The sequence below is a fragment of the Terrapene carolina genome, unplaced genomic scaffold, assembly GCF_002925995.2.
Source record: "Terrapene carolina triunguis isolate 2854851 unplaced genomic scaffold, T_m_triunguis-2.0 Scaffold62, whole genome shotgun sequence".
NCBI classification, from domain to species: domain Eukaryota; kingdom Metazoa; phylum Chordata; order Testudines; family Emydidae; genus Terrapene; species Terrapene triunguis.
This window is the reverse complement of record NW_020664413.1, coordinates 11,274,395-11,287,608: the sequence shown is the minus strand read 5'-3', so window position 1 is coordinate 11,287,608 and position 13,214 is coordinate 11,274,395. Positions and strand designations below refer to the sequence as shown.

The 13,214-nt window shown below is 43.2% G+C and overlaps 1 protein-coding gene across 1 annotated transcript in view; it reads left to right on the top strand.

The window, feature by feature from the left end:
• Positions 1 to 922: 922 nt before the first annotated feature.
• SLC12A8 (solute carrier family 12 member 8) overlaps positions 923 to 13,214 on the top strand; it is an 85,736-nt gene continuing 73,444 nt past the window's right edge. The window contains exons 1-3 of the mRNA XM_029910471.1: positions 923 to 1,156; positions 5,605 to 5,751; positions 10,217 to 10,408. Coding sequence (XP_029766331.1) covers positions 1,037 to 1,156; positions 5,605 to 5,751; positions 10,217 to 10,408 — 459 coding nt within the window. The 5' untranslated portion in view covers positions 923 to 1,036. The remainder of the gene's footprint in view (positions 1,157 to 5,604; positions 5,752 to 10,216; positions 10,409 to 13,214) is intronic.

The window sequence follows — 13,214 nt, the reverse complement described above, 5'->3', positions numbered from 1 at the left end:
GCGCAGTGGATCGCCGAGCTCAGTTGGGGTCTCCAGGCACTACTCAAATACAAATAAGTAAACATGGATTTTTGTAATCATGATTGATTCTTTGTGTGTGTATTTGTTAATTCCTGCTACCATGAAGTGTAATTAATACTGATGTTAGAAACCCAAAGGAACAAAAAAGTTCCCATCATCAAATTTAAGAACTATCAGAATACATGCTAAACATCATTGTTCAATCCTTACACTGTTGTTACGTCCTTTGCCCCAGCTGAGATTGGTCTCTATAAATACATCAGGGGATAAACACGGGGGAGAGGGAAGAGCTATCTAAGATAAAGGACAATGTTGCACAAGAATGAATGGATATAAACTGACCATGAATAAATTTAGGTTGGAAATTAGATTTCTAAGCATCAGAGGAGTGAGGTTCTGGAATAGTTTGCCATTGAAGTAGTGCAGGTAAGAAAACTAACTAGTTTTAAGATGGAGCTTGATATGTTTCTGAATGGGATTATACGACAGGGTGCCTGTGATAGCCGGGGACTGGACTCGATGACCCAGGAGGTCGCTTCCCATCCTCTGCTCCTTACTCTCATCTGTTAATATGCATTTCTGTTTTGACCGTAAGCTGCTTGGGGCAGGGACCTGTCAAGCTATCTGTTCTGTGACATGCCTGGCATACCTTGCCTTGAGGTATGATACAAATAATAAAATAATTTGAGGTCAGGACTTTGTTTTCTTGTCTTCATACTAAACATGCCCTATCAAGATGCCTTATTAGAGGCAGCTCCTATATTTCACATGCTGGTGTCATTATAAGGGTATGGTTTGAAAGGATGGTGCTGCTTAAATGGCAGATTTGCGCTTCTTTGTCTTCTGCAGAATTAGAAAATTACAGTAGGTTTGTCTTTCTTTTTCTTCCCCAGCGCTTCTGACTAGGAGTAACAAAACCATGAATCCTCATCTGTGGAGATTTCAGCGCAACAGGAATTTGTCTGAGAGGAATAGCTGACCTTATACTCTGCCCCCCAGACTTGTGATTGGCATTATGGCTGCACGTTGGACATACAGCTCTAACATAAAAGATAAAATGTTTGTGCTGAGCAGCGCTGCTGGCCTGAGGAGTGACACGCACGTGCAAGAGCTGTTCCACGAGGAAGCACAACAGGTATGTTGAAAAGGCTCCTTCTCCCCAAGCCACTAATCTCTTGAGTTCCATCTTCAGCCCCTTGTGATGTCATCATGAACTGGCAGATGAATAAACTGACATAACAAATATCTGAAATTAATCAGGTTATGTCAAAATCACGTGTTTCAGTAAGAAAGGTTTTCATTCCTTCTTAGGCCTTGAACATGATGGATACCTTATTACCCTAGTGAGATCCATCAGAGTTGCAAGATGGTCACCCTTTCTCAAGGTCTTATGTTTCATCCAGTCAAAAGTAGCCTCTGCAGGGTCTGGTCCGGTCCATGGAAGTTCTATGAGACTCCTTGGATTAACATCTTGTCTGGATGTCAGGCAAGGAAGGGGCCTGTCTTCTGTGTTGGTTTCCAGAGAGCGGTATAGGGTATAGTCACCTTCCCCAAACTCTAACTCTTGGCTTCGTCCACTATGAGATTCTAGCCATGCTGGTACCAAAAGGGGGTGGGTTTGTGTTTTTTGTTTTAAGCAGCTGAAGGAATGAACTGGGGCCCTACTCCCTGCCCCTCAGGCCATGCAGGAGAGTCATTGCAAACTTCTGCTTGGAGCACAACTGAGTGTGGTGAATGGTTCACAGTACAGCACAGAGTCTCAGACAGCTCTTTCCAAGGGCAGCTCTGGTAACATTTGGAAAATTGCTGCTGTCTGGTTGTCTGTAGGCCTTTTTTTTTTTTTTTTAAGATTCTACTACCAAACATGATGGTCCATAATTTGAAGGAGGATGGGCTAAAGTCTGGAACCGAGTCTTGTTTAAACAGCTTGGAAAATTGAGGTACCTGGGTGAGAATTTGGCTAGGATACAGGGGTTAACTAGGTCATACAGAAAAGTGCCTTGATGATTGCATGTTGTCGAGACTTTGATTTTACATCTCTTCTGAAAGACCCCATCTCTAATGACATAGGAACCCTTGCCATCAGACGGGGGGCCTGGGTTCTGTAACCACGTCAGCACCACTTACCGAATCACCAACAAATAGCAATAACATAATCATTAGTAAAGTCTTTTAAATGTTGTTTATTTCCAGTTCCCCTAAAAAAAATTTCCAAATTAATTTGCTCACTTGATGGCTTTCCTATGTAGGACCCAGTTACTCTGTACCCTGGAATGCTGTGTATTGTACTTGACAGTGGGTTAAAGCTTTTTGACACACCTGAAACTGTTAAAAATGAATGTTTTAGTGTTAAAGTTATTCTGTTACCTGCAGTTCTGCATGACTCTATATCATTGCGATCATATTGGTTATGCTGTATATGCCTAAAGTTATAGCATGTTAGGAAGCAAACCCATGGTTAATAGCAGTCTTCTGTTATGACTGTATTGGCCTTGGCTGAGCTTTTCAAAAACAGGGGCCTAATGTTAGGCTTCTAAGTCCACATTTAGGTGCCTAAATAAGTGCCCTTATTTGTCAAGAGTGCTAACCAGCCAGTAACACTCACTTAAATAACAAGCTAAGTTAGGTATCTGCTTACTGTAATGACAAAAAAAAAAAAAGTTTGTACTGTTAGCCCTGCAGAGCCAACGCAGAGAGAGTAATTTCCCTGACATTGTGGGGTCCTCGAGCACTGGTGCATGCTCTCCCTCCTATTCTCTGCCTATAGCACATAATAGTCTAGTCTCCTGTGGGCTGTAATACTTTGGTCTAATTTTTGTTGTTGGGTTTAGTGTGTGGGCGCTGGCTGATGGTGGTGGCCTGTAGTATACAGGAGGTCAGACTAGATGATCTGGTGGTCCCATCTGGCCTTAAACTCTGTGACTATGAATGAGCTGGATTCTCTTTCTTCTTGTGTAGCTTCAGCAGAATTGCTTACTAAATTCCCACCACTTACATATGTACAAATCTAGCAAAAATGTTGGGACTGCACATGTGTAACCAAAGGGTTAATTTGGCTTGTGGAACCTTTGGTACTGGTGCTGATCCATGAGAAAGAAAGACCCCCACCTTGTCTTTCAGAAACCCAGGCTGAGTTTGCAGGGCTGGCAGTTAGAAAAAACGTCTTTGAATAGTTTGATAGTCACTGAGGGAAAATAATCATGGAACCTTGATGCCTTTTCTATAGAGTCACTTTTCAGAGGAGAGCCACGGTTAACCATGCGGAAGCTGACTTAGCATCACTCCATATTCTGCCCAGGCATTACATTCCTTCCCCACTCACTCTCCAGCTTGTCACCATGTAAACTGCATGTGCTGTAGCAGAAGTGTTCCAAGGTGGTGGACATGTCCTTTGCTGGAGCAGGATGAGTTAACCCAGAGCACTTCCCAGCCTTTAGTCATAAGCACATAAGAATGGCCAAACTGAATCACACCAATGGTCCATCTAGCTGACTATCCTGTCTTCCAGCAGTGGCTGGTGCCAGATGCTTCAGATGGAATGAACAGAACAGGACAGTTATTGAGTGATCCATCCCCTGTCGTTCACTCCCAGCTTCTAGCAGTCAGAGAGTTAGGGACACCAAGAGCATGGGTTTGCATCCCTGACTGTCTTGACTAATAGCCATTGATGGGCCTATTCTCCATGAACTTATGTAATTCTTTTTTGAACCCAGTTATAGTTTTGGCCTTCATAAAGTTCCCTGGCAACAAGTTCCACAGGTTGACTGTGCATTGTGTGAAGAAATACTTCCTTTTGTTTGTTTTAAACCTGCTGCCTATTAATTTAATTGGTGACCTCTGGTTCTTGTGTTATGTGAAAAGGTAAATAACACTTTGTTATCACTTTCTCCAGACCAGTCATGATTTTATAGCCCTCTATCATATCCCCTCTTAATAGTCTCTTTTCTAAGATGGACACTCCTAATCTTTTTAACCAGGGATTTATATAGTGGCATTATTATATTTTCTGTCTTATTATCTATCCTTTTCATAATGGTTCCTAACATTCTGTTGGCTTTTTTGACTGCCGCTGCACAGCAAGCAGATGTTTTCCGAGAACTGCCCGCAATGACTTCAAGATCCCTTTCTTTAGTGGTAACAGCTAATTTTGACCCCATCATTTTGTATGTATAGTTGGGATTATGTTTTCCAGTGTGAATTACTTTGCACTTATCAAAGCTGAATTTCATCTGCCATTTGTTCCCCAGTCATCCAGTATTGTGAGATCCATTTGCAACTCTTCACAGTCTGCTTTGGACTCAACTATCCTTGAGAATTTTGTATCATCTGAAAACCTCGCCACCTCACTGTTTATGCCCATTTTCAGAATATTTATGAATATGTTGAACAGCGCTGGTCCCAGTACAGATCCTTGAGTGATCCTGCTATTTCCACTCTCCACTGTGAAAACTGACCATTTATTCCTACCCTTTGTTTCCTGCCTTTTACCCAGCTACTGATCCATGAGAGGACCTTCCCTCTTATCCCATGACTCCTTACTTTGCCTTTGATGAGGACCTTGTCTAAGGCTTTCTGAAAGTCCAAGTGCACTATATGCACTGGATCACCCTTCTTCATGTGTGTGTTGAAATCCTCAGAGTCAGCGAGGCACCATTTCCCTTTACAAAAGCTGTGTTGAATCTTCCCCAACATATCATGTTCATCTATGTATCTGATAATTCTGTTCTTTGCTATAGTTTCAACCAATTTGCCGGAAGTTAGGCTTACTGGCTTGTAATTGCCAGTATCACCTCTGGAGCCTTTTAAAAAAATTAGCATCACGTTATCTGCCAGTCTTCTGGCATACAGACTGATTTAAGCATTAGTTTACATACCACAGTTAGTAGCTCTGCAATGTCATATTTGAGTTACTTCAGAACTCTTGGGCATATGCCCTCTGGTCCTGGTGACTTATTACTATTTAATTTATCAATTTGTTCTGAAACTGCCTCTATTGACACCTCAGTCTGGGATAGTTCCTCAGATTTGTCACCTAAAAAGAACAGCTGAGGGATGGGAACCCGAGGAGAGCCCAAGTACACTCCACCATGACTCCATTAATGGGGAACCTGCTGATTGGCAGCTCCTGTAACAGATCTTCTTGTGCCTGATAAAAACCTGACTGTATAGCTTTTACATGTAGCGTCCTGTGCCAGATTGATTGAGATGTTGTGACCCTGCCTTCTGTACAGTAGAGACCGTTTTTTTGTGCTTCGGTGTGGTGTTACTTGTTTGATTGAGTTCTGTCTGACAGAGAGAGCAGATTAAGGGCCAAATAGTGGTGCTTTCTGCATCCATGTTGTGGAGCCTGCAATAGTTTCATGGCACTGCTGGGGATCTGTGGACCTCGTGGTCCTGTCCCATCACTGAAGGTTTCCCCTTTCCCTTGATATACTGCTCTTTGTGGGTGACGTCAGGCAAAGCGACGCTGTAGCAGCCATGCGCAGAGCACCCTGTTGTAGGAGTCTTGGCAGGCCACTGTGCCACTTCTGCAGTCACCCAGATGACAGCATGGAGATAACCAAAGGTTTTACTTTCCTCTAGGTATCTCAGACACAGACCAAACCCTGGTGGAAGATACAGCTGTTCGTCTGGGAGCCAGTGCTCTTTGGAACCTGGGATGGCGTCTTTACTTCTTGCATGATCAACATTTTTGGAGTGGTTCTTTTTCTGAGGACTGGATGGCTAGTGGTGAGTGAAGGACAAAGTGGGTGACACTGTGGGTTAAGTAGTAGGTTATTCTCTCCCCCACCACAGTTGTGTTTGATTTTGTGCTTCGTGAATCGGTTAAATCTCTTGGTTTTTCTTCCGGCTCTTCTGAAAATGTAAATGACTGTGTTTAAAAATACACTGAGGCTGGGGCCGTTTTCTCTGTAATGCGCTGTTCTGCAAATGCCAAACAATCCTGACAATTTATAGAAAAGTCCATGTGTAATGGTGTATCCAAATATAACTTTCCAGGTAAAATGTATTGCCATGGTTACACATCCTCCACTGTCCTCCTCCAAGCAGCGCTGAAACAGTCGTATTTCTAACATGGCAGTTTTAAATGGAGACCCTGCTGTTCTGACTAAAGGGCCCTGGATTGCACAACATTCTCCTTGATAGCCAGGAGAGTCCCATGCGTGGCTCAAGGGTAGCATATATCCCAGTGTCATGGCTTTAAGAGTGAGCCTGATACTGCAGCATGAAGCAGGATCCAGTCTCGTTCAGTAAATTGTGCTGTTCCCTGCAGCTTCCATGTAGGAAAAGCAAAGCTTCCCGAGGGAATGTTGGAGCTGAACCTTGGACTTAATGTCATGAGCCCAGCTGTTCTCAAAGGTACAAGAAGAAACTTTTAACATCTAGAATTTGATATAGCGCCTTTCTTCTGAAAGGGTAGGGAACTGTGTGTTTTTACAGGGAGAGAAATTCAGGGCCAGGTTCTGATCTCCCACGGCACCAGGGTATATTTGGAATAATGTCAACGAAGTTATGCAGTCTGAGAGGCGACTCAGGCCCGTAATAAAGCGATATCGATGAATCCTGTTGCCACTACTGGGAGGAAATGAAGCAGCTGTTCAAAGACATATAGCATTACTTCACAAGGAAGTGTAGATACGACCAAATCCAACTGAATCTGCAGGGGAAACATTTAACCCAGTCCTGCCAGGTTCTGAGTGCCTTCAGTTCCCTAGCATAACCACTTTAGCTCACTTCCTGATTATATCATCTACATTTGGCATATTGGTTCAATGGCCCAGTGTAGTTCCCACATTGGCTGTTGGGAACAATACTCTTGTGAGAATTGTCCTGGGGTCTACAATGACCAAAAGGGTCCAGGCCTTCATTCAAGACTGAACCTCCAGAAACCCCCTCTCCCTTAGTTCCACCTAGGGGATTAGTTCATTACTGACTCAGAAAGCTGATTGCTGCCTACTGAATCACCAGTGTAACTTCCTTCAGCTGCCATGATTTTCCTTGGTGGTCTCTCCTCCATGAATCATCCAGGCCCAATCCTTGCCTTATGAAATCTGATAGTCCATTGCCAGCACACGTGTCACATCATCAGAAAGATCCTCATTCCCAGTTGGATTACCCAGGGCCCTTTACTGATACCCATTAGCCAGGCATAATAGGTGAGTTTTTTCATCGTTTACTTCCCTTTCCCACATCAATTTCAACTGAGATGTCAGAAAGGTTTCCATAAGCCCTTCATCAACACCATCATATTGCCTTCATCCCTCCCTTTGCTATTTAATAGAAAGGTACTGGTGGCACAGTCAATAAATAAGGTAAAAAATCAAATAGAGGATTTTTAAAAGGGAAATGGGGAGCGATTGAAAATAATAGTATTAGGCCTTGAAGTCACTGGAGCTTCACACAAGCACAGGGGTTTGCTTGCATGGATCTGATTGCAAGATCAGGGCCTTGGATTGTAAAATTTTCAAGACAGCAGGGGTCACGTCTTCCTATATATTTCTGCAGCACCGAGAGACACCCTGATTCTTACTGGAGGTCTTTGGGCCCACATTGAAGTATTAGATAATAATACTAATGATACACTGGGCCTTTAGTCTCAACTGTAGCATGTCCTGTCACGCATGTGTAAATAAGCTTCAGTGTTCCAGTTTTCTCTCTTGCTCTGCATGCTGCTCTGATCCCTGAGTGTGGCGTTCCTTCCCATGATGCATTGCAAGAATGAATTCTGGTGTTTAGGGTCTGTGTTACTGACTTTTTCTTCTGTAGATCCAAATGGACTATCCATTACCACAAGCAGTGGGGAAGAGCTGCTATCCCTCCTGGATGATTAATAGAAGTTATTTGCTACCAGTTAAAAAAAAAAACTATTGAAAGTTTTTCAGTGTATTTAAAAAAAAAATGCAAGTTTTCAGTACTGTCTTAACCTGACTGTACATAATTGAGGCAAAGAAACAATTGTTCCTTTATCTAAAAACAAAACAAAACTAGATTATAAGGGTTCATGTGATGTAGACCCAGCTAGCAGCTGCATTCACAATGAACCCTGGCTTCATTTTCTACTGATCCAATAAAATCAACACCTAAAACAGCAGGATATTGAACCAAAATAAGATTTCACAATGACAGCAACATCCTGGATACGTTTCTCTTTTTTAAAAAAAAAAACTAAAACTCACCAACAACAGAAAGATCTGGGACTTAGACCAGCACAAAATAGAAGCAGCAGCCGCCTGTCGCTGATAAGAAACAAAATGGTGCCAGAGGCCAGCGTGTCCTCAGATACAAGCGCCACTGGAATGGGGAGAGAGGCAGCTTGGCAGCCATCAGCGGAGAGAAATTATGCAAAACCTTACCGTAGTAATGGGGCAGCGCTGTGGGGGTGGGAAGGGGAGGGAGAGGTTTCCAATCCTCTCTGCATTGGCATTGGGTCCTGGATGAGTTTTCAGGGGAAGTGACTGAGATTCAGAGATCAGCGAGTTACACTAGCTGGGGAAGTTCAGCAGGAACATAAAGAGACTCTCTTGACCCTGGAAAAGAGATTTCTACAGCATGAAGAACAAGCATAAGATGTTGAGAACAGGGCTCACAGGAGAAGTATTTGATGCCGGGACTCCCTGAAGTCACTGAACAGTCTCTAATTCTATTTCACTTTTGGAATTCTGACTTGAATAGAAAAGCCCACCAAACGTGGCAAGCTTCAAACTGAAGGCACACAAGGTATGCTGTCTCTTAAAGCTGTAGCTGGTGGGAGGCCATGGGCTATATGTGGCCTGGTTCTATGGCTATCAAGGCACACAAGCTGACTTACCTGCTGCAGTCACCAAAGGCTCCATGGCACATGGTGGCAAGAGCATTACATGTTTCTGGGAAGAATTGGGTTTCCTTGTAAACCTGTGGGCCGAGGGGTTCTTGGATTCTAATACAGATGACCTGCTCGCCCATTTGCCATCTCATAACACAGCTACAGCGGTTGGATACATGGAAAAGGGATTTAAGGTAGGTCTGTTAATGCACCTTAGCAGCTGGGAATTAGAGAACAAGCCAGTGCCATATGCCAAGGCAGCTGTTTGTGGACCTCTGCTCTAGATCAGGAAGTGAAAAGTCACAGGTTGCACAAATCCGCTTGTGATACCACCAGGAGGCGAGCCAATTTCCGTGTTGCAGGCCACTGAACAGGCTTGCTTGAAAGCAGGACTGTCCCAAGCATCTGCGGAAAGCTGGAGGAACACATGGGTGTGGACTGAGATATTGCGTCAGACGAGACGGTGTATAGTCCAGTTAACGACCAGCAAACAATTACTTATAACATGTTTATTTTTTCTCTTGTATATTCAGTCTTTCCTTCTGTTTTTGTCGTTCATTGGTTTGAGTGTTAGCAACATAGTAGTTCTTAGTGGCTTAGATTTTCAGAAGCATTTGATCTCAATCGGAGCTGCTGGGTTCTGAGCCCTTTTGAAAATCCGATCATTTAGGGGCCTAAGAAATGGGCAGTTTGAAAATCCAGGCTTTTATTTCAGGACGTTTTGGGTGCTGAGGTTTTTTGTTTTGTGTTTATCTGAACCAGTATTTGTAACAATCAAAATATGTCTTCCCTCCCCCCCACCCCACCCCCGCTCTTTTTACCTTGTGGCGGATTATTCATGGTTATAAGGGAGTTGTAACTGTGAAACTTTAGCTGAGTAGTGATCTGCCCTTGATAACACCCTGGTGTGTTAAATCTCAGGTCGAGGGATCAGTGAGATAACCTGATGCCCTCAGGAATTTATACAAAGTAGGGCTCTTTTGAGGAGACCCTCACTCACTTGTTGATAAGGGTAGAATTTCCTAGAAAGAACCAGTGGGGATAAATATTATTATTATTTTTATTATTTGTACTGCGGTGGCATCTAGGAGTCCTAGTTATGGACCAAGAGCCTGTTGTGCTAGGCGCTGCACATACACACAACAAAAGGACGGCCCTTAAACCTCAAAGACCTGAACATGTTTCAAGAATTTTACAATTAACATACATTTCTGTGGTTGCTAAATTTACAGGTGAGAAGTGTGTGTTTTATTTAATCTGAATATAAAATAACCTACAATGAATTGACACAATGTGTTATAGTTAACTGGAATCTCAGAGGGTGATGGGTCTTTTTTCCTACCCTGAATAATTTTCCTTGTGTTCTTCGGTGTCTTTTTTTCTCCATTACAGGGAAACACCGGCATTTTAATGGGCATGTTTCTGGTGTCCTTTGTTGTCGTGGTTGCCCTGGTAACTGTCTTATCTGGAATTGGGGTCTGTGAGAGGTGCAGCATCGGAAGTGGAGGAGTCTATTCCATGATTTCTACTGTCCTCGGTGGTCAAGTTGGAGGGACCATTGGCCTCCTTTATATTTTTGGTCAGGTAAAAATGATTGTTACTGCAAGCACGCCCTTGGTCCTTTTCTTCCACGCTCTAAAATAAATAAGATGATCCCACTGAGAAGGAGGGTGGCATGGAAAAGCAGAGTTGTAGTCATATAATTCCATTCCTCTCAGTATGATCAGGCTTGTTGTCACTCATCTACAGCAATACATCAAAGAGTACAGATCAGTCCTGTCATGTTTGAACAGGGGGAATGCTAATGAGGAGGCTAATGATTCCCTCCCCATGTATGGAGCCATCTCTGACACAGTCTGAATTCTCTCTGCTGTCCTGAGGTGCTGGTCATGGGAACAATGACCAAAATAGAATGAAACACAAAAAATGCCATAGCTAAGACAGCTCATCTACAAGCAAGGAAATATTTAAACTGAAGAGGAAAAAGCCTAGGTGGCCAACTGGACAATACAAACTCTACAGATTAGCTGTGGGGTTATACATTTGCCCATAGCGTACTAAATGTTTCCTTATGAGGGTGGAGGAGTAGGAGGAGCACTTGGGGAAAAGAGATTAGGTGGTTTGGAGACAAAGTAGTGTCTGAGCCATTGGGGAAGTGGAGAGGACCCAGAGCCCATGTGGAGGAGGACCTTATGGGTAGTTGATTTTGTGCACAGTTTTGCAGCTCTTTGTTTTTAGAGAAACCCTAATGTGCCACTGAAGTGGTGGATTGAAATTAAAGGTTAAGAAACACAAACAACTATCCCTACTAATAGAAAAGTGATTATTAATGCCCATAGCAATTGAAAAAAATAAAGAGATTAGAAATACCAGAAAAGGTCATGCACAGTGAAGAATTGTTCATTTAAATGCATTAGCTTGCAGCTGTCTTTAAAAGCCTGGCCAATTTGAAAAGTCTACATAAAATACAAATTCAATAGTTACAAGCCAGGGCATGCAAAAAAGTCATACATGTAAGAAAAAGACTTCCCCCAGCCTTTTGCCCTATAATTCCACCAATCTCCCCCCCTGCCTGGGAAAACAACTGAGCTGTGCAGCGTGTCCTGAGGTCATAGAATCTGGGCTCTGGCAGACCATGGATTTACCTAGACAAACATTTTATGTGGGGGTGTGGGGTTTGGAGAGATGAGGAACTGCAGATGGTTAGCAGTGCTGTGTTTTTTCCCAGTGGTTTTCAAACTGGGGTACGCATACCCCTAGGGCTACACGAGCTCTCATTGGGGATACACCAGAAAATTCCTGTAATGGCGGACAACGCATTTTATTTAGTAAGACTTGGCAATCTAATCAATGTTTGATCTCCTTTCAATTAAAACTACAGCCACCGTGAGACTCAGAATCAGAGGCACGACCCCCCAAGGGGGGCACGGAGGAAATTTGGGGGGGTTAATGCCAAAGAGTTGGGCCCTACTTGAAATTACAATTTTTGGTTACTCCTCCCTACCCCAGACAGGCTGGGTGGCCCGCTGAGGTGATTGAGGGGGTGGAGGTGGTGCTCCCGCCCTGAGCTCCACCGCATGGTGTTGCCGCTTGTCCCGCAAAAACTTTCCTCTGCCTCACAGTTTGGTGACCTCTAGAAGCTGTTGCTAAATGGAAGGCAGAAATCTTGGGGGTGGGGGGGAGAGGATAGTTCAAAAACATTTAAAAATTACCCATTTCCATGGTGCATTTATGAAGAAATTGGCTCCACTGTAGAAGTCATAGCAATACCTTTATATGCGTAGAAATATTTCATTCTTCTGGCGAAGGTAGGGTTTATCGAAGGAAAGACAGGCTGTTGCTTCAAGGCCACTGATAGCGTTGAGACTCGCAGCAGCTCCTTCTTTCTCTCCACTCTCTGAATTATCCTTTGCAATATACATACTGTTTCCTTTTACTTGGCCTTGTTATGAAAGTAGAAGGATCCTATTTAACTCCTTCCAAAAACTGGTGTTAATCAGTTGAAAAGAACCCTGAAATCCTAAGTTGCAGTGCTCCCTGCAAACAGCTATATGGCATTTCTCTGTGCTTTCAGGATTCTTTCTTGTATTAGGCTTTTCAGGCTAATGCATTTTGTTTCGAGCCAGGTTCTACTTTTCTTTTCAAGTCTCAAATGCAATCTTTTGTGAATATCCCATCACAACACTAGACGTCCTTTCATAAATTATATTTTTAGAAATTCTCTGTATTAAACACACATATTGAGGGCAAAGTTTTCAAAACTAAGCATATGCAATTACATGGATGCATTGCGAGCACTCATTGTCTGCCTGGAAATACCTGTCCATGAATGCACAGATGCTAAGTTGGTGGAAATCAGTATTGTTCCACGTAAGTCAATAAAGCAGTGCTGATTTACCCCAGCAAAGGATGTGATCTATGGTCTGTTAATCACTAGTTACTAAGGACTTGATTTAACTCTTGTTGAAGTCAATGGAAGTCTTTTGTTTGACTTCCCTGGGAGTTGGATTGTGCTCTTTGTGACTAACTAACCAGATTGGGTCATTTGTCCTGGGACCACTAGATCTAAAAGCATGAGCCTCTACTGCTTGGACTAAAGGACAAGGACCATTAGTCAGGAGATAGTGGTTGACTCAAAGCTGTATACATGGCCTGACCATTAGAGGGGGACAAAGAGCCATGCTGTGTCAACATAGGTTGCACACTCACCCTGGCTGAGGAAGTTCATCCTAAACTTGAGAAGTCCACAGCAGTTCAAATACCCATATGGGCCACCAATTTGTAACACCTGCACGTGCACACATTGGTTTTTTTGAACCCATACGTTTGGTGCACACTGATGTTCACACGTAACTGCCCCGGCCTGACTTTAGAAATGTGACCCTTGGTA